The 21696-nt window shown below is 50.6% G+C and overlaps 2 protein-coding genes across 2 annotated transcripts in view; both read right to left on the bottom strand.

Moving 5' to 3' along the window:
* Nucleotides 1-2500, bottom strand: part of LOC125945743 (uncharacterized) — a 31141-nt gene extending 28641 nt beyond the window's left edge. Inside the window, exon 1 of the mRNA XM_049668016.1 lies at nt 2452-2500. Coding sequence (XP_049523973.1) covers nt 2452-2500 — 49 coding nt within the window. The remainder of the gene's footprint in view (nt 1-2451) is intronic.
* A 59-nt stretch (nt 2501-2559) lies between these two features.
* On the bottom strand, nt 2560-20107 carry LOC119454298 (uncharacterized). The gene is made up of 4 exons (XM_049668338.1): nt 19966-20107; nt 10371-10523; nt 3170-3201; nt 2560-2791 (listed from the first exon to the last, which is right to left on the bottom strand). Exons 1-4 carry the CDS (start codon nt 20069-20071, stop codon nt 2573-2575), a joined length of 510 nt encoding a protein of 169 aa, XP_049524295.1. The 5' UTR covers nt 20072-20107; the 3' UTR covers nt 2560-2572.
* Between the last annotated feature and the right edge of the window lie 1589 nt (nt 20108-21696).

The raw sequence follows: 21696 nt of genomic DNA, 5'->3' as shown, positions 1-21696 counted from the left end.
GCTGGCAGATTAGGGTTGGTGAATTGCGAGCGCTCGCTCCAGATTTCGGCTGCCGCTCCGTATCGACCATTGAAAAACCGCCATAAATCTCCATAACTTTCCTTTTACATCCTTTGCATTCAATTTACCGTCTCTGTTTCGCGAACTTTCTTTCTGTTGACGCCGAGTTGTATATTTACACTTTCAATTACCCTGTAGTTGGTTGCCAACTCCATTCCGTAACCACGCTTTTCAGATACAGATGTATGTGCATTTTGGCCACCCATTTATTTTCATCCTCGTTGCTGAGCCTTTTCTTTTTCAAAACTAATTTTTCTCTTCACTTCTCTGCTTCAAAAGAGGCCCAACCCATATGTTCCCCCTGCACTGCCTCATTTCTGGTTTTACTACGCGCCCCCAAGCCTACTTTCGGTAAACGTCCAACCCCGACAAGATCCCTGGTTGTAGGCACACAATGTCATCTGCGAACGTTAGCGCTGGTACCATTATTCCTATTTTACATCCATCGCACCACATCATATCTGTTGTATCTACTAGAATAAAGTGTACGACAGCATCACCACCAACAAAAGTGGTCAACCAGCGTGAGGGTGTAGGGTAATTGGCTCTTGAAATGGTGAAGCCAAGTGGCACTGCTTAGTTCTAAACAACAAACAGATTTCTATTGAGGATAACGCGCAACAGACACACAACATGATGCGCCGACGCAAAATGACGCTTTGCAAATCACCTTGTCCGTATGATCGGTTTTCTTCTCGTGTTTAGTGTCAAACTATGCAGCGCGACTTGGCCTTCCGTGCGGAAGTGGTCACTTCGCTAGATATCAACATGGCCTCCGGGATCCTGGAAGGCATGCCCGATCTTGGAGCTCATGCACTGACACCCGCGGTGGTTACAGATGAAAAAAAAAAAAAAATAACCGGGCACTATATCACTATCTATTCGAACGCATTGGGGTGTAGGCTCGTTTCCCGAGCGACTCTTCGCCGCCGAAATCATACAGGGGCATTATTGAAGCACCGTGTCCACATCTGTCGCGGACAGCTTCGAGTCGAGGTGCATTGGTGCAGACCGGCGATAAAGTGCAACGGCTTACAGCTGCAGGTGCTGCGCCGTGCTTTGCCTGCGGACCACTTCCTCTACTATATCGTCGAATAGACCATTCAATATTATTCACCTAGACTGGTGCATGAACGCTAAATGTTTAATGCGACGCTCTTCCCATCTCCAGATACGAGAACGGGTGCACGCTAACGTTCCAGGGCGCGGCGAAGGCGCCTATATATTTTGTTTTTCAGCTGCTGTGTGCATTCTTCAGAACGCTTGAAGAAAATTTACTTGTATATTAGGCCCGAATGTGGGCCTTTAACCTTATACTCGAAGTCATCTCAATATCGTCACGTTTTGTTGATCCCCGATAAAGAAAGAAAACGAAATATTGACACCCCGTGAGGAATGTTGAAATAGGGCATAAAATGGTGCGAAAGTTAGCGCGACGTGTGACGTGGGGTCGTGCATAAAATACAGAGCGCGTTTTTCTAGCATATATATATATATATATATATATATATATATATATATATATAAGCCGCTTGAGTGAAGCGAACGTGGCGTTCTTGCACAGGCGAGGCGGACATACTGTGCGGCTTTCAGTGAAACCTTTCATGAAGGGAAGTTAGCTTCTTACTGGAGAGTGGTGCTTTGTGTGAGGTGGCCCTCCGACGCAAAGCAATCGATGTCATTCGGCAAAGCCTGAGCTTAGAGATTACCGGCGCAGCAACGTAAAAACGGGTTTTTTTTTTTTTTTTTTTTTTTTTTTTTTGCTAAAGCGCGAATGTTTCAACACCAACCCGCCCAATCAGTTACGCTGCTCAAGAACGCTCGTTCGCGGAGGCTGATTTGAATTTTGAAGCACCGTACGACCCGTTTTTTACTCTTTCTTCAACATAAACAAAGAATACATACGTACAAGCTTTACGAGCTTTCCAGAAATGCAACTAACTCCATCTTTCCACATTAGATTCATGGCCTCTGAGATCTCTGAGCCTCATCACGCCACTGCAGCGCTTTTGATCTCCACTTGAAGCTCATCGAGTAAGATTCCGAAAGTAACTACGCCGCGACTCCCTTCTACAGTGTTCGTTAACGCACTCGACCGGATCCATACAAAATAATACACTGTACACTGTACATGCAAACGATTTATTATTATTTATTTACTTACTTGTTTTACATATATTTAGGCAATCTCGTGCAGCAGTTCATTAGTCCTGTCGGGAAGCTTCAGACATACTGGCATAGTGGCATACGCAGGCACGTGCTAGTTTCCAAGAAAAGCTACGTTATGTATTACTGCGTTTAATACTGCGCCCTTGCTATACGACTGCCACTGCTTCGCACAGTGACTTCGTTTTCTTTTGCCCGGACAGACACGTTGCACTTAAAGCTAACGGTTCACCAACTCCAGGTTGCCCTTGCAAGACACTTCGGTCACCCCCATCCCTCGCCCCCAATGCTCTTCTGGGGGACCGAGGTCGTGCAGGACGATCAAGCGGGGAGGGCGCGCCGCCGCTCACATGAGGGGCATGTAGAGCACGGTGAACAGGCAGCCCCAGGTGTTGCGCTTGCCGAGGTCGTCCTTGGTCTCCGGCTCGGACCCGCCGCCGCATAGGCCGCACACGCACCGGCACGTCAAGACCAGCAGGCCCACCAGGGGAACCACCACCGCCAGGATGCCGCCCACCAGCACCACGGCGAACAGATTGCTCATGGAATTTACCACGGCCCAGACCTGAGCGCGCGAGATGTATGCCAGCGCTGACTGGTGGCAGCTTTGCATGCGTTTTTTTTTTTTTTCTTTTTTTTTCTTTTTTTTTTTAGCACCAAGGTAGGTAGTGGGAGCTGGTCAAGCTACTCGAGTGCAGCTTTTACTCCCGCAATTATATAATCCGGAGCCCTCCACTAAGGCGCGTCTCATAATCGGGACTGGTTTTTGGCACGTAAAACCCCCCAGAAAGAAGAAGAAGAAGAGCCTTCGTGTATACAACACGGGAAAATGAACGCGCAATTCAATTCGATTCAATTTAGGCGCGGAAGAGGGGTTTACGGAATATTTTCACGGCAATGACGTCACACGCGAGACGAAAATAAAGAATCGGCAATGACTTACGAATTCCATAGGGTCGTTCGCTGGTGGTAGGTCTGCAAGAGTATCATGCGCAGTGTCAGCGCAAACAACAAAAACGATACGCCGGGCTGTAGCCTGCTCAGACACAACGGAATCTCAACTAGATAAAGTAATTTATTATTACAAGCAATTATAATAATATTCCAGCGTTGGACTTCTTGTATTTCATGAAGGTTGCGTCATGGTAGCAGAAAAATGATTCCCATAAGGGAGGAAACTGTGTAAGCTTTTTTTTTTTTCACAGAACAGTTTTTACAGCGTAATGATTAATTTTTCGTCGTCCGTGATGATGCAGCGGTACGGGTCACACAAAGCCGTCAATGTTCTTAATAAACTGTGTTGGGAAAGGCGATTACACCCCTGACATATACCGGGTATTTCGGTGAACACTTCCGAAACTTTTGGAGAATTGCCTGTGGTAGACTTAATTAGTGAATTTTTGTTAATTAGTCCATTGTGGATTTCAATGTGTGCAAGTAATGTCCGCCACTTCGAGTAGACCAGCTCATGGACTGGAATTGTGCTATCTGCCAACACCAATTTAAAAAAAAACGTTTTTGAAAATGTTCGCTGAAAGACCCGTTATAGTTGTGCTTGCATCTATCTAGCTTGATGTTAAACCACCATACATTTTATCTCATCATTTCTGGTTTAATTTTCAAGGAACAAAAATTGAATGCCCATGTCAACAATGGCTAGACACTCGGTCTCGGTAGGATGTGAAAAGCTTCGCTGACAAAGTTGTCGCAACAATAGTTTGCGGGTAGTGTCTGACAAAATTGATGAGTATTCCCGCCGCCTGGTCACGTGGCCTGGTACTGCGATGTCCAGTCTCTGTTCATACTTGCGGACGTATGAGCAGAGAAATGTGAGTACAAAGGTGTTTATTGTACGGTTTTGATGACTGCAGGGATAGACTGTTCGGAAATTCAACTCTTTCGTGGTTCACATGCCTCGTAAACTTTCGATGCCGACTGTATGTTTCCGGACAACGCGGTAGACTCCTTCCAAGGCAAGTCCTACTGGCAGTCCAACGTTAATGAGAAGTTTGAACTGTTACCCTTCGTCTCCAATTACACCTCAGGCAAAACAATGCCCCCCCCCCCCTTTTTTTTGGCAACAGATGAACCGAGAGATGAAATTCGTTGCAATTAAAAGAAAAATGCTAAATGCTGGTGACTGTGGCGCAGCAATTTTTTAATATTTCGAGCTCCAGTTTACTTAGAAACATTGCACAGCATTGGTTTTATTAAATCAAATTTACACCTATAACCTAAATTTACGTATAACAGTGGTGCATAGTACATCTATACCAACGTCGAAAAAGAGGAAAGCTTATATAAATAACTAACATTGTGATGCCTTATTAATGTGTGAAACTTAAGCTTATGGTATTGTCTACACCCCCTAGAAATCCAGTCAGTATCTTCTAATATAAGTGCGTCCGACGAGGCAGGAAATCAGTCAAGTTTGGATATTAGACATTAATTCTTAAATCTTCATCTATATAAGGTTGTCTAAAAAGTATAAAAAAAGCGGAGAGTCTAATAGAACTAAATTTAACCATCTGTAGACTGCATCTAATAATATGCACATTCTTGTAAATATATTAAACTAAATATTAACGTGTCATTTACCCCTGTCATGTGAACAAAAAGTGATTGTTCACTACATAAGCGCGTCCTAATTAGTTCGCCGATCAGTCAGCCATATGCACATCTACTCTACTAGGACGTCAAATGACATGGGAAGACACTGACAGAACGTAATATAAGAATTCTGTAAATTGCGTCTAACATCCTTATCAATACATTATAATAATGTAACGTATCATGTAACATTGCCACTATTCATAAAGTACTTTTTAAGGGATAATAAGCACGTCCAAATTAGCTCAGCAGCCACCAAATCAGCCGACTGACCTATAACCAACCAATTGACCAATAAAAAAAAAAAAGATAGTTTCGCCCGAAAGCGAAGCATTGACAGCTTTAGCAGAGCATTCACAGTCCGCTCCGCTCAGACCATCGTATATATCCTAACGATTTGCGCACAGCCGCTCAGCGGAATGCTAATGCGCGTGCGCACAACGCTCACATCGGCAGCGGAATGAAGAACGCTGCCTACGCTCCGCCACGATGCCGTGTGAGCGGCGGCGCGTTAAGGTGCGTCTGCTGATTGCTCTGTCGTTTTATACAGCCACGCTGAGCGCGCGTGGCTGGCGTCTCTAGCAGACGCGCTTGTCAAATCAGCGAAATCAACGGAGTTCATGCAGTCCGTGGTGAGCGTGAAATGTTTGGAGCGGAGCATATAAGCAAAGCTCTGCTAAAACTGTCCATTGATTGCGATAAGAAGATTTGGCGTTGTGCTGAGCGTCCCGGAACACTGGCTTGCTGAGGAGCGTACGATCAGTGTTGCAGATGTCGCGCTCAAGGAGGTTTAAATAAAGTTATCCGGAGCCGTATTCTGTAACGCGTCGGTTTTCGAAGAATTCGCTTTTCGAGCAGCGATTGGTCGCCGCCTGGATGACGCCATCGCCTCGGCGCGCGCACGCATATTATGATGACATCACGCAAACGTCAGTCATGCGGAAACCGAATTGTCTTCCGCTAGGAAGCGAAGTTGCGCGAGGTGCTTCGGTGTGATACTGGAGTGGAGGTGAGATACGATATCTTGAAAGCGAAGGAAAGCCGCCGCCGTCTTACTCAGGGCACGAAGAGACACCAGGAACTAACATACAAGCGCTTTTTTTTTTCGTTCACTTTCGGCATTTCTCCGCACAAATCTTACTCAATGTCCCTCTTTGTGTCCCTGAGTTTTAGGAGGAAATCTTAACGCCGTGACAAATTTTGCGGAAGATCATGGCATCAATGACTCAACCGCATATAATATTTTAGGTAGGAACAACGTGCTTTTATTTTCTAATTACTCTATCATTCACACTAGCAAAACAAAAGCACCTAAATTATGAGCGGACTGTAACTGTCGCGGCGCTCTTCCAGAAATGAAGTCACGGTCAAGCGGTGGCTTCATCTCTGCTGGTGAGCTGCTAAGTTGCGACAACTGCCACTGCAGAATGTCGCACCACCTCCACTATGTTGCGCACGAGGTGATACCGAAAAAGAATTGTCGGCGTTGGTTATCGTGCCAAAAGAAAGGATTACATAAATTTAGCTTCACGTTCACCAATGTGCGGTACTGTGTGAGCGTAACGCTCGTTCCAGCAGTGGAAGCCAGAACGCGGCCTTGGCTACAGCAGAGATGAGAACTCGTGTAAGGGCCGTACTTTTTTCTCTCGCCATCTTGATGAGGTGCGGCCCTTACACGGGACCGGGCCATGTGGACTCATTTTTCCGACTACGAGTGTGGAATCCATTGTAATCCACTGTGATTAAATCCCATGGAAAAAAATGTGGTTGATCCCTCTTATATAGGAATCGGTATAGAACACGAAAGTGAAACGTGTCTTCACAGAAGTAGTGTAATGTTTATTGCACATTGATATATAATGTCTATTGGTGTTTTGTGGCTAAAGCGCCCTTAGGCGTTGATGCACCCACGCTGACGCCTGGTGGCACGTCTCCTCCATCACGACTACCAACGTCGATGACCATGAGCAACCGTCGTGCATATGGAAGCTGCACTACGCTGCACACGCTAGCACAACGCGAAAGACGAAGCACGTAACTGACACACTAATACAACGCGCAAGACAAAGCACGTAACTGAATCGTCACCGAGTCAAATCAGCGCGTACAGCGCGTCGTAATTGCAGCCTCCGCGATCAACTTCAGAAACATTTTCAGAGCTAATTGCGGAGGCCATGCTCCGCTGTGCTGAGTACGGTGAACGCCACTACCAACGCCACCTAGCAACGCCACCTAGGTGGCGTTGGTAGTGCTTCTTGATGCCAGCGTCCCTTCGAATGCTGGCATCGAGGCGTCGTAGTGGTGAGACCACCGAAGCGTTCACTGTCGGTGCGTGTTAGTGTCATAATGCAGTACTTCTCTTTTCTGCTCGTAGGCGGCGGCACCGCCCCGAACAAGAGCGCGGGTACACGGAGGAGTGTTAGATATATAAGGCGCGTCTGTGTAGCTCTCTGCAAATGCGTTTGTGGCGCAATGGGTTAAACGCTCGGCGATCTATCGTCGCGGACCGAGAGGTCGTGGGTTCGATTCCCAAATTTTGCATGTTTGTGGAACTTTTTCTTCTGGTTTCTTTCTTTGTATTATGTTCTATGACGTATTTCCGTGACGGAAATACGTCAGTGAAGTCTTGGTGGACCCCGGCATAAAACACTTTCGTGTTAAAAAAAATTGGGGTAGCTTGCACTAGCGGCGCAAGGCTAAAGCGGAGCTTGACGGTTCCTAGCTGGTCATGGCTATACGAAGTGTATAAAAATTGGGGTAGCTTGTATAAGTCATCCAGGCGGCGACCAATGAAAAGCGAATTCTTCGAAAACCGACGCGTTACAGAATACGGCTCCGGAGAACTTTATTTAAACCTCCTTGAGCGCGACATCTGCAACACTGATGGTACGCTCCTCAGCAAGCCAGTGTTCCGAGACGCCATCAGCACAACGCCAAATCTTATAAGTGTATAAGTGTGTACATAAGTGTATAAAAATTGGGTAGCTCGTGGTCCATGGCACCGGGGAACGCCTCACGAAGCACTTGCAGTCTGAGCACACGCAGGGGAAGTGGGGCGAAAATTATGCACAGTGTACGGGCGGCGCGCAGCAGACGAAACGCCGGGATGACGTCACGGCGCATGCGTAGTAGCGCGCAGTAGGTGGGAGCTCGGCCGAGCCGCCGCCAGAGGCGCCTGCTGCAGTCACGAACACCGCGAGCGTTCGGCGCTAAAATGCGGGGAAACGGAGAAGCGCGGTTGGCGTCGGCAGCAGCACCTCTGCGCGTTGACTTGTACAATTTGTTTCTCTCCCTCTCTCTCGCGCCCTCATTTTCTCTTTCTGTCCCCCGAGCTACTAGCCACTGTACCCGAGCATAGCGCGCGACGCTCCGCGAGGTGGTTGCTAGGAAACGCAGTGGCAGGCAGCTGCGGCGTCGCCGGTTACCATGGCTACGGCGCGGCTGGCTTTTCGTGAAACGCGCACTAAAATTCTAGCCACTGTACGCGCACGTTTTACGGCTGGCTTAAACAGTTTCGCTGTTAAACCGCCTCCTCTCTCCATCTACTAGCGGTACACGAAAGTACGCTGCACACGGCATTAGCGCAGTGTACGCGAACGCTTCTACGCTGGAAGTTCTTTTTAAATGCGAAGCATTTCTTGGCGAACATTTGCCACTTTCACAGTATCTATTTATCTATCTAGCCGCCTGCCTCTTCGTGCTCTCACGGCCGTTTAGTTAACTTGATAGGTACCAAAATTGGCATAGTACGACAAGAGTGTATGGCGAACATAAATGATGGGTCATGACATGAATATCATGACGTGTGTCATGTAGGTCATGAAACTGCCGCGTACGTCTTGGTGCTCTCATGGTCGTTTCGTTAACTTGGTATGTAACTGGAATGGGTTCGGACGTGGGCACTAAAGGATGATGGTGGAAGTCATAGTCATGAGCATGACTCAGCAAAAATGACAATGACTCAGCGAGAAAATATCAACACTCAGAAACCACTGAAATGAGTTCTGACGTGGGTACTAAGTGAAGGAAACGCTAGAGGATGATGGTAGACGTCATTAGTCATCAGCATGACTCAGGCAAAATAATGGCCCACCAAAAAAATTAGCACTCAAAAACCACAGAAATGATTTCTGACGCGGGCAGTAAGTGGAGGAAACACTAAAGGATGATAATAGAAGACATAGTCATAAGCATGACTAAGCAAAAATGGCAATGACAGCGAAAACAAGATTAACACTCAAAAGCCCCTGAAATCGATTCAGACGTGTGTACCTAAGTCAAGCAAACACTAAAGGATGATAATAGAAGTCTAGTCATGAGCATGACTAACCAAAAATGGCAATGACTGAGCGAAAAATGGTTAACACTCAAAAATCACTGAAATGGTTTCGGACATCAGTACTAAGTGAAGGATAAGATTAAAGGATGAAGGTGGAAGTCATGGTCATCAGCAAAATGACAATGACTCAACGAAAAATTATTAGCACTCAAACACCACTAGAACGGTTTCGGACGTGGGCACTAAGTGAAGGAAACACTAAAGAATAATGATAGAAGTCACAGTCACGAGCATGACTAAGTAAAAATGACAATGACTCAACTAAACAAGATTAACACTCAGAAACCACTGAAATGAGTTCGGACATGAGTACTAAGTGAAGGAATACTGGAGGATGATGGTAGAAGTCATAGTCATGATCATGACTCAGCAAAAATGACAATGACTCAGCGAAAAATGATTAACACTTAGAAACCACTGAAATGAGTTCGGACATGGGTACTAAATGAGGTAAACATTAAAGGATGAAGGTAGAAGTCATAGTCATGAGCATGACTCAGCAAAAATGACAATGACTCAGCAAAAAATGAACTAACACTCAAAAACCACTGCAAATGGGTTCGGACGTGGGCACTAAGTGAAGGAAACACTAAAGGATGATGCTAGAAGTCATAGACATGAGCATGACTACACAGAAACGATAATGACTCAGCGAAAAGAGATTAACACTCAAAAGCCACTGAAATGGTTTCGGACATAAATGATAGGTTATGGCATAAATGTCATTACATGCGTGTCATGTAGATTGTAGGTCATGAAACAGCCGCCTACGTATTGGTGCTCGCATGGTCATTCCATTAACTTGGTCGGCTGCCCGCACTCTGCTTCGCATAACATCCATTCCCACAGGCCATGGGATCTGCCGGCTTTTTTTTTTCCAAACTTTGGGCTGCCAAATTGGGGGTGGCCTTTACATGGCTGTGTCCCTTACATGAGTGCGGCCCTTACATGGGTTTATACGATATATAGTGACGGCCCGTCCATTTGGCTACGTCGCTTTTGAAGCCAAACGCACTTCGCGTCTTCGGAGGCCTTCTAAAACCTTCCCGCTCGAGCCGCGCTACGTCGTCGATATACCAGCAAAGCATGACAACACCGACGACAACGCCGACGCCGCAAATGCGCCTCGAGTGTACGTATAAATGCTATCGCATCTTTAAAAAATCGACCGACCAGGCGTCTAAACCAGACCAACCTTTGGGAATGCTTGGCTCGGCCATCACCAAGGCCGCGAAATGCTTCTGCATCCATGCGATGAAGTTGCGTATTCCGAACGTCTCTAAGCTCTCGTAGTTCAGAGCTTGCCTGGAAGTTCCGGTGAACGTGATGTTGGTCTTGCCTAGGCAAGCTGCGAAACAACCAGAAAGACGGGGAGTGAGAATGAATTGTAGCACTTACAAGCAAACTGCAACGAACATATTGAACTGCGTAAATATCCTAAATATCCCTCGCTGAACAAAACAAAAATGACGTTTGAAATATGAGTGGATAAGGGACAAAAAGATCGCAAAAATAGTCGTTTCTGATACTGCAACTGAAAAAAAAAAGTTGGAAGGCGATTGAACGTATACTTCAACTCTACGAAAGAGAATGTTAAGTAAGCAAGGTGCTGCGCGATACAAACATGGACGAGAAGAGCACAAGGACGAGCGCAGATGCGGCTGTCCTTGTGCTCTTCTCGTCCACGTACGACCGACTCGCCCAACAACATGCACCAAAGAGAATGTTTTCCTTGGCGAGCTGGGGTTATTAGTAGGGTGTATGAATCGTATGATTTATTGCAAGAGCAGCGCTCCAGCGACAACGTTTGATCGACATGAAGTAGAGTTTGAATCGCCTTCCAACTTTTTGTCATCATTTGTCATCATCCTCGTCGTAGTCATCACCATTCCAATCGTCATCATAATCATCATCGTCATTATCATAGTTATCGCTTATTCAGTGGCCCCAATTGCACATACACAGTGACACATACCCAAGTTGGTGTAAAAGAGGTTCATGAAGAGCGGCACGTATGCACTGACGCATATCCAGTGGCACCTACCCAGTATCCCGAGGGGCACGTGCGTGTTCAGTGGCCCCAGTGGCAATTATATATCGACTTCATCATCTCGGGATCGGCCCATGAAAAAAAATCAAGGGCACTCAGGTATCCCCTCGTGGGTGAATCTGCACACGGCTCCTACCTTTGTATGCGCTGTACTTTCGCCGCTCAGTTTCCGTTGAGGCGATAGACCGCACGAACATTTGCCCACTGCTGCAGACGCGCTTGCTCACGCCAGCGTTTTGACAGCGGTTGTCTGCTGTCACGGAGGGTGATCTATTCATGTTTGCTTGAGCGCGCTGAAACCATGCTTGTTAATTCAGTTAGTAAGCGAATGTGTCCAAGTTTATAGAGCCGATAGAACTGTAGCGCCCGCCCGCGCCACAACGCGGGACGCTTTGGTTGGGGCTCTCAGCAGGTGCCTTGGTGCCGGCTGTAAAGAAAGAAAAAAATAAAGCGCTGCGCGTGCTCGGGGCGCAAGCTAGTCACGCGCAGTGTCGTTCCAAAAAGCCAGCCACGCTGTCGATCGTCGCAGCCGTCGCTCCGCTAGCCGCCTTCGCCTTCTGAGTAGGGACGACGGCACGGCTCGTACAGCCGCCGCCACGTCCCTCCTACATTGGTGACACGGGAGAGCGCGCCTTTTCCCGAGCGACACGCTGCCATGGCTCACTGGCCGGAGCTCCAGTTCGACCCGCCACTGCCGCCGTTCTCGTCCAGCTACGTCGGCGTATGGTTCGCCCAGTTCGAGGCGGCTCCGGAGCTGAACCACATATGGATACAGGAGTTCAAGCCGCGGTACTCCCGACGGCCCCGACACGCTGCCATGGCTCACTGGCCGGAGCCCCAGTTCGACCCGCCACTGCCGCCGTTCTCGTCCAGCTACGTCGGCGCATGGTTCGCCCAGTTCGAGGCGGCTCTGGAGCAGCACCACATCTGGATACAGGAGTTCAAGCACGCGGTACTCCTCGACGTCCTGCCGCTTGCTCTCCAGCTCCACCTCGGCGTTCCATCGCCTGGCCCGCGCCCGTACGACGAACTGCAGCAGTCCATCCTGGACTTCTACGGTGCTGTCTGCCACCCTGTTCCAGAGGTAGACCGCGCGGTGCGCGAGTCATCTCTGCCAGCGCCCTCACCGCCAGCACCAGACGCGTCTGCTCCTGCGCCCGTTAGCCACCATCAGGCAAATCTTCCTCTCTCGACTTGCCCCGACACAGTCTCGTCGACCGCCCGATGCGCTACCTCACAGTCCCCGGCCTCCGGCTCTCTCCAGGGGTCTCTTTCGTGCGAGTACGCGCACACTGTCCTCGACACGACCATGATACCGGCCACGTCATCGCCTTGCTTCCCACCACCGATGACACGCGACAGTGGTGCCATTGCCGACCCTACATCGGCTCCTGTGCCGCACGCCATCGGGTCTGGCACCAACATGGAGGAAGGAAACAAAACAGGAGAGGCCCTGACGTCACTTTTTTGAAGCCGGAAGTGCAGCCATGTTGGTGAGCCACCTCTCCTTGCGCCTCCAATCAGGGGTTCTGCAGCTCGCCGGAGCAGATGGGCGCGAACTTTGAACTTGCATTGTTACGAGCCGCCGGAAGTGTGTGCTCCTGACGCGCGTCAAAACAAAGCCTACAAAACTTCTGTAGCAGTTTTAGTGAAGCAGACGCGCTCCTGTGTTTTTCCGTGGCACGTTGAAGAAGACAACGAAGACCCGCGCCGTGATTGCTTGAGTGTATCTATTGCTGGCCGACACTCACACTCACAGACCCAAAACACAACTTTCAAGCTTACACACCAAACCCCAAAGTCAGCTTTTCTCGCGAACAAAAGGTGCTGCGGGAAAGACACCGGCGGAAAAATCTTATCTCACGTTTCAGAGACCGAGAGCAGCAGCGAAGCTTCAGGAGCGCGGTTGTCATGGCAACGTTGACATTTGGGGTACCCGTCCCAGTGCTCCTTTGCGAAAAACAGCACGTGACTTCCGCCACACCTTCTCCAATACGCTCGTGCTGGCCAGGGCCTCCTCCTGGTATTTCCTTCCTCCATGGGCACCAACGACGTCGCTCCTGCCATTCGGCCTTCTACCAACCCTTCACCGGATTTATCGGCGGTGCCGGCTGAGCGAGTCTCCGAGTCAGCGCACCAGCCCTGCCCCGTGCCGACTCCGCTGCCTCCGACCGTGTCAACTGTGGCTACACCGCGGCACCAACCAGCCAGCGAGAGCGACGCAGCAGCAGCAGCGACCTTCTTCCCTGCCCTGCGCTCCCCGTCCTCTCCTTCGGCCAACTTGCCGTTGGGCCCTTCTAGCGACTACTCTGACAAGTCGGACGTTGGAGGCTGGGAACAATCGTTGCGCCACGCGGATACGACAGATGCACTAACACCACCATCCCGCGACGCGAGTCTTGATGGTGTCTCGCACCCACCACCTGATGCTGTCCTTCGCGTCGTGCCCACGTTGGAGCTCGCCAAGCAACATGACCCGGCAGCTGTTGCTCCGGCTCTCCCAGAATTTCACCAACCCGCGTCGGTACCCGTCATTGATCGTTGTCCGACGACGCCTTCCCCGCCGCCAAGAGCGCCACTGGACTCCACGCCACAGACCGTGGCAACACCCAGGCTCCAGCAGGCGCGTACCAGACCCTCTTGTCTTGACTCGGGCGGTGTCGCGCGCAAAAGCTTGCAGCTTACGATGTCTACCGCGGGTCGGGCAAGACTGGACAAGCGCGTGCACAAGCTGCATGCACCAGAGCTCACGCATCTGCGAGCGCGTGACGAACGAGTGCGCGGCTTGTCATGCCCACCAATGCCAGCGCCCAGTACCCGTTCGTTTCGCCTGATCTCCGTGAACTACTGCAGAGGCGTCTGCCTTCACGCTCTCCGTGCTGTTACCGGCCGTCCGCAACGCCACAAGCAGCGTCGTCCACCGGGCTACTTGGACTGCCCACGGACCCTTTCTGAACTTAGTCAACTTGTTTCATCGCCATTCCGTCTGGGCGGGGGGCCCTGTAGCGCCCGCCCGCGCCACAACGCTGGACGGTTTGGTTGGGGCTCTCGGCCGGTGCCTTGGTGCCGGCTGTAAAGAGAGAAAAAAATAAAGAAGCGCAGCGCGTGCTCGGGGCGCAAGCTCGTCACGCGCAGTGTCGTTCCAAAAAGCCAGCCACGCTGACGTCACAGCCGCCGCTGCGCTATCCGCCTTCGCCTTCTGAGTAGGGACGACGGCACGCCTCGTATACAGCCGCCGTCACGTCCCTCCTACAGAACTACTATCCTTACTCCATGTAGCTCTCTATAATAATTTGCTATCGCAATTGATGCTTCGCCTTTCGGGCAAAACTACGACTTCTTTCCCCGCATCGCCGCTGCCGCGGATGCGCGGAGGTAAGCGCCATCTGGTGGTGCTTCAAGGAACCCAGCGCACACACGGCGCACGCATACCGTTGTTCGGCTGTGACCACGTGACTTTTTGTACCATCTCCGGGGACACCGCCGGATTTTCCGCGTCATTAGCTATACTGTTACCTTGAGCTGATAAAGACCGTCAGGGGTAACAAATGCAGTCGTCTCTCGGTCCATGTCGTCGACGGATGTCTGCCAGTAGTCGGACCATAAGTCGATAGAAGAAAAATAGGTGGCACCATAAAGGCAGTCTAGAGCGTCATCAATACGTGGCAAAGGGTAAACGTCCTTTTTTGTGATTTTGTTCAGGCGGAAATAATCTACACAAAAGCGCCACGTTCCATTCTTCCTTTTTGGCAAGTACGACGGCAGAAGCCCACGGACTACAGTAAGGCTCGATAATGTCCGTTTCAAGCATCTTGTGTACTTCTTGTTGGATAACTGCCTCGTTCCGACGCAGAAACTCGTACGATATGGACGTCGGTGAACAGGGTTCGCATCGCCGCTATTATGCCATGGGTTACCCCGGAGGTTTGACCTATGCGTCGATTGTCAACGTCAAAAATGTCGCGATAGCCTTCAAGAACGCGGCAGAGGGCTTCAGCATGTGCAAGTGTAAGGTCAGAGGAAGCCATCTTCTCAATGTCGACGCCAGTGCCGTGTGTGACGTCGCGCTATGGGCTAAGCTCTAACAATCTTTGACTGTGAATGGCTCGACCTGATCATCCTGCAGAGCGCTAATTACAGCCAACGAGATCGCCTCTGCCAGGACTTGCGCGGTTAGCGCGAAATTGACAAGAGGGAGGCAGGTGCGGTTGCCAGTAATTGTCAGCACAGTGTGAGGAACGGTAACACCATGGGAAGTCATAACGGCTGGAATTGGTGCGACCATGTAATTGCCGTTAGGTACAGCTGGTGTGGAAAACAAGTTGACGTGTGTCACAGATTTAGGCGGTAGGCGAATAAAATCCATGCAGCTTAAACTTCTTGGAGGCGGGTTCACAGGGTCGGCAAAAAGAGACAAGTCAAGGCGAAGTAAGCAGGCCGAACAGTCAATGAGGGCAGAATGACTGGCGAGAAAATCCAGACCGAGAATGAGTTTGTGAGGGCAATGCTCGATAACGGTGAAGAGAACGACGGTGTGTCTCTCAGCAATGGTGAGTCGGGCAGAGCACATGCCAACAATAGCGGCCGACAGTCCCTCCGTCGGCGACTCGTACAGCCCAGTTCAAGGCAGGCGTCAGAACTTTCTTGAGCCGACGGCAAGAGCAGCACTCATAATGACACATGCGCCCCGGTGTCAATCAACGCGCACACAGGAACATTGTCAACAAGAACATCCATAAGATTCTGGTTCGCGGGTAAGGTCAAGCGAGGATTTCGTGCCAATGTTGTCAATGCAGCTCCACCTCTAGAAGCTGCACTGTCTAGTTTTTCGGTCGGGGGTGCTGCGAATAGGTCGGAGAAGGAGTGCGGCGTGACGGGGGCGAACGAGATTGACAGCGAGAGTATAGTGAACTATAGCGAGAGGGAGAAGGTGAGCGGGCGTAGCGGGCGTAGCGGGCGTAGCGGGCGTAGCGGGGTCGTGTCAGAGGTGTCGCAGGGTCAGATGATAGGTCGGGCATGGAAGGAGCGAATGAAAAGGACGAACTAGAGGGACGAGGGTGGTAGTCAGAAGAATAGCGTGTCGGAGAAGTCCAGTGGCTGCGGCAGTGGCAAGCGATATGCCCAATGCGTCTGCATTTAAATGAGATCGGCTTGTCGTCCATGGTGCGCCATTCGGACGGGTTGCGCTGTCCATAAGAAAAGTAAGAGGAGCAAGGTGGGAACGTGCATGGAGAAAGAGCGTCCGAGCGCAAGGGACGAACGGAGTGCAGGCTGACGTTGGACAACTCTTGACGGACCACGGCCTGAATCAAGGAGGTCGTCGCCGGAGAATGGTCAGATGACGAGAATGAAGGGGCTGCCGGTTGTGCTGCTTCGACCTCAGGACGAATGATGCGGGTTAAGTTGTCACATCGCGAAGGCTGGTGGAAGAGGTCGTCACAAGATCACGTAGCAGCTGTGCTGGGAAGTCGCGTGATGCGTTGGGACACCCGGCGGCTTTTAGCATTCTCGAGACGGCGGAACTCCTTGAGGATCGTATCGATGCCGGTGACGTTGTTAAACACCAGTAGATTGAAGGCGTCGTCAGCAATTCATTTGAGGACGTGATAAACCTTATTGTCCTCCGACATGTGTGGGTCGGCCTTGGTACAAATGGCCAAGACATCGAGAATGTACGATACGTAGGACTCGGTCGACGTCTGTACACGTGTGGCAAGGGCCTTCTTGGCATTGAGTTGGCGACCGAACGGATTTCCAGAAAGGTCGCGGAGCCACTCTTTGAAGAGATCCCAGCTCGAGATTTCCTCTTGGTGAGTATGTAACCATGTGCGTGGAGTTCCTTCGAGGTAGATAAGAACGTTGGCTAGCATAATAGTCGGATCCCACCTGTGACTGGTGCTGACACCTTCGTACAATCGGAGCCAGTCGTCAACATCAAGAATGCCGACTCCGGTAAAAACAGTGGCGCACCGACGGGGGGGGGGGGGGGGGGGGGGGGGTTTCATGGGTTGTAACCCCCCCCCCCCCGTTTGCTTAACCCCTTTTCTTCCCTTGCGCCTTTAAGTACTGCAACTAAGATGTAACACGTGCAAACGTCTGCACGCTCGCAAACTTGCGCAAAAAGCGCATTTTTGACAATTTCCCGTGAAGAAATTGAAATTAGTGCTGTTTAGATGGTATTGGCAAACTAAGGCAAACTGTCAACCCCCACCCCCCACCCCCTGGCAGAGATCCTGGGTGCGCTACTGGGTGAAAACACCAGGATCCCGAGGGGGGGAAATGGTGACGTAGTTCGAGGCTGCAGGCGTAGAGGCTTGCGTATACAGATTAAGTGCCGCCAGCAGGAGCCAAAGTTGCATTGCCGCCATTGCGACCGCTGCAACTCCATGGTGTTACGTGTTGCTGATGTCCAAGGCTATTTACAATGTATTTACACGGAAGCCAACGGAGGCCAAGATGGCGACGCTATACCAATCGGGAACACGTCATCTTCCTTCTTTTCAGTGCAGCCACACTGTGGAGGCTGTTCCGTATCAATATAATGTTTTTGCATAAAAAAGGAGCATTTTCGCCCGAAACACAAAGCATCGATAGCGATAGCAACGTTTGAGGCATCTACACGAGGTAAAGTTGGTTTCATTGGTTGTATAAACTGCAATAAGCATTCGCTTACTAATAAAATTAACAGTCGTCACGCGCACACAGGCAAACATGAACGAATGTCACTTGATGACCATGGACACTCGCTGTTATAAGCGCTGGCGTGGTAAAGAGCGGCAGCAGCGACCAGCGAATTCCCATCGCGCTGCCTCTCGCTTCAACGAGTCTCCGAAGCTTCAGACGAGGCGACCTCCAACACTAGACGCGGAGAGAACACAGCGTACACGAAGCCACTAGTCATCTCTGCTCGCCATGCTTTGCACCCGCCACAAATTACCTCCAAGATACGGCGCGCGCGGCCGCGCTCAGCCGCGCCATGCGCAGACACGACCAGAAAGGAGACGCGCGTTCTCCGTCGGCGGGGTCACCGGCCGTCCACCTCATGACGCCAGTCTAGAGTGCGCGCCCATTGGTGGAGGCTCTTGTGCATCCGCCTTTGAGGGTCAAATGCCGCTGCCTTCTAAAGTTGTTCCCGACTATAGGTTACTTCATGTACTTTCCGGGGTTATCTATCTAATCGTTTTCCCGCCTACCTGGGTCACTGCGCAGTCAGTGGTCGAATGGTTAGCCCACCGGGCGTCTTTGAAGCCAACTTCGGTAACTAGGTATGTGCCTCTGCGAACGTGCCCGCTCTACAATGACAAAAAAATTTCCCTTAAATTTCTCCGATGTTGAGCGGAAACGAACCCCAGGGGTTCCTCAAGAACAGCGACCCGATGCATTAGCAGGCTGCGCCACAAATGCATTGGATGTGTGCCGCTTTTCAATGAACGCCTTTCACGCCAACGCTTTAGCGATGTGCGCCATGAATGCACTGCGTATGGGCCGCTCTTCAATGAACCTGTCGCCAGCTTGGGTCACTGAGTGTGTGGGAAGCGAGGGAACAATTCTCAGCGTTAGCAGGCATCGGCGCGCTACGCTTCTAGTCTCGGAGGCCACGCGCGGACTGCTCGGCAGTGCCACTAGATGGCGCCGCGTGTCCAGAAAGAAGCGCGCCAGAGGAGCTCGGTTACTGCAGGCAGGACGCGTTGCTCAGCGTTCGCACGCACCGGCGCGCCGTGCATTTCGGAGACCACGTGCAGGCTTCGCGGTGGCGGCGCTACATGGCGCTGAGTGTTTTTAGGGAAGCGTGAAAGAGGACTCCTGCTGAAGTAGACGCTTCATATACATACCTCGTTTCGACGGTGGCAATTCGCTGGGTAGCTATATTGATTCAATGCTAACGCATTATCGCCGAAGTCATCGTGAGATGAGTTCTGCCACAATTGGTTTTATTTTTTTTACAATGCGAAGAATTTATAAGCTCCCTCCAAGAGTTTTCTTCCTCGCCACCCCTAGCCGTGCTGACATCCCACACCGCACCCGCAAAGGCTCTCGGGAGCAGGTGTTTGAGAGTGACGTCAAGCGCTATCTCCTTCACGCTCACTCGTGCGCGGCAGGTGTTTCGTCTACTTTAACGGCGCGTTGTGCGTGCAAGTGCTCCATTGTTCTCTATATGCTGGTGTATTGTTTCTGTACTCCAAGTGGGTGGGGGAAGAGGGGGAGATCGTCAAGCGTTCCACTAATTTAGTTGTGGAGGTTCATGTTACACTTGTATATAAAACCAGGAGCTCGGAGGTTATGAATTAATCTGGTTATAATGGCCCCTAAGCGAGCCCCACAGTGTAACAGTCGAATCGCGTGAACATCGTCGTGCTGCTGCTAAAGTCGTCGCAGGACCGCAAGAACACAAACCTCGACACCATCAACCAGCCTGGCAATGCACAAGTGAAGCACAAGCGAAGCGATAACCTTAAAACGTTTAATCGCATGTGCGGTATGCGCCCGAATGCTTCCCATTACCAGTGACTCCCGCGTGGCATGCATGACAGCTGCATATTTTTATGTGTTTTAGTCCACGCAATGTGTAAATCACAAAGATACGTTCCAAATGCGTTGCATATACTTGGCTCGAAGCTGCCTTTCTAGCCTTCGAAGTACTATACTGTCTGGCATTGTCCAAAATTAGAACACATCGCATGCGTATACGTGTCAGCTGGTCCATATTCCCACCCAGCACGTATATAATTGGAGCGCTCACTCTGTGCTCCACCAGCCGGAACCGGCGCCTGCAGGCTCGTGAGTTGAAGCAGCGCGACCAAGACCGTGGCACGCCTCCGGCCAGGGTCTCTAGGAACACGGCTCATCGCCGACACTCGCAGCTGCGTCGAAGTGCACTGGCAATGTCCAGGAAGCCGCGCTGCGCTTTCTGGGTAGAATGCAACGCAACGCATCGATAGTGGATTTTAATACGATTGCATTTGTAAGAGCCATTAAAGGGCGTTTGGCATTGTGGTAGGGAGCCTACATGTAACGCAAAACAGCGTTGCATACACGCTCCCTACATAGTGGGTTATCATCCTTTGAAAAGCAGCTCGGGAGAGGAGGAGGCGCTTGAAAGCGAAGAGGGGGGAAATGGGTCAAAGGTTGCAGGACGAGGCAGGCGCAGGCGTTTACGTCAACGTCACGTGACAGCACGGCGTCAGCCTCCTCTGTCGCGCCGATCGCGTCACCGTATGCGTCACCCTCGCTGAAAACTTGGGAGTCACTTAAGCATTAAAGGGTCCCTGACTGCTTCTCACGCTTCCCGGCAACTGTAGCTTATGCAACCGCAATCTTTACCAGGAAACGCTTGCGGTGAACGCAATGCAAAACAGCCGAGCTTTTACAGCGAAGCTGTCTATGGCTAGGGTTCTATGCATTTTTCGTGTCCGTCAACAGATTTGCGTGTGCAGAAACTCAGGTCCGAATTTGATGCAAAATCGCTTCATTATTCAAACGCTTAACGTCTCATCACTTGGATATGCATTTTCAGTAGATTATTTGTGCATTTTCGATAACGCGATATCGTCTCGCGATAATGCGTTATCGCTGTTATCTGAAGGCGGGACCATACACTTTGCGTAGGGTACGGTCCCGCCCTCAGATAACAGCACTGCTATATAGGACGACTGTAGCAAAGCGAGGCAGTCGGTACGGGACCCATCACGAATAACAAGATAGCGCGTTATCACCCTTATCGGCCTTATAACGTTATCGATACAGTGATAACGCCATATGGACACGCCTAAAAGCAGCTGTAATTTAGAAAGAAATAGGGAGGCCTAGACAAAAACGCAGCCCAAGTCGCACTTACGCGCTCGCCGGAGTGGGCGAAGGGGACTCTGTGACCGAGAACTCGAAAGGAAGGACGGAGCTCGTCGCAAACGTGACCAGCCAGTCGAACGAAGGAACTGCTTCTTGTCGTCGTCTTCTTCTTCTTCCTCGAGAAGCGAGGACGTGTAGAACTCTTCCTCGTCGTCTAATCCTTATCTTAAGCTGCACGGGACATGCCCTAGCTTTCTTTTTCTACTGAAAGTAGTGAAATAAGTAATAGACTGCTTTATAGATTTATAGATGTTTATTTATACGAGTCAGCGCGAGCTTTCGCTGAGAGAACCTGCTATGCTCTGCGCTGGGGAAGGGGAAAGGGGGCGCGACAGAGGGCAAGTGGCGCACCGACGGGGGAGGGGGGGGGGGCAGGTTCGGGGGTTGTAACACCCCCCCCCCCCTGAGGCCGAGTTAAACCCCTCTTTTTTGAGTACTGCAACTAAGATGTAAGAAGCGCAATCGTCTGCACACTCGCAAACTTGCGCAAAAAGCGCATGTTTTGACAATTTCCCGTGAAGAAATTGAAATTAGAGCTGTTTAGATGGTATTGGCAAACTAAGGCAAACTGTCAACCCCTCCCCCCCCCCCCCCCCCCCCCCCCTGGCAGAGATCCTGGGCGCGC

Source organism: Dermacentor silvarum, chromosome 5 (assembly GCF_013339745.2).
Source record: "Dermacentor silvarum isolate Dsil-2018 chromosome 5, BIME_Dsil_1.4, whole genome shotgun sequence".
Taxonomy (NCBI): Eukaryota; Metazoa; Arthropoda; class Arachnida; order Ixodida; family Ixodidae; genus Dermacentor; species Dermacentor silvarum.
The sequence above is the reverse complement of the archived record's forward strand: the minus strand, read 5'-3'. Positions and strand labels throughout refer to the sequence as shown.

What these genes read in the sequence shown, in the direction of transcription:
- LOC119454298 (XM_049668338.1), bottom strand. Translation starts at nt 20,071, where the DNA reads ATGAGCCGTGTTCCTAGAGACCCTGGCCGGAGGCGTGCCACGGTCTTG. An exon ending in CGAGCCAAGCATTCCCAAAG is followed by an intron (nt 3,202 to 10,370) that starts GTTGGTCTGGTT and finishes ATACTCTTGCAG; the next exon opens with ACCTACCACCAGCGAACGAC. An exon ending in CGAACGACCCTATGGAATTC is followed by an intron (nt 2,792 to 3,169) that starts GTAAGTCATTGC and finishes TCGCGCGCTCAG; the next exon opens with GTCTGGGCCGTGGTAAATTC.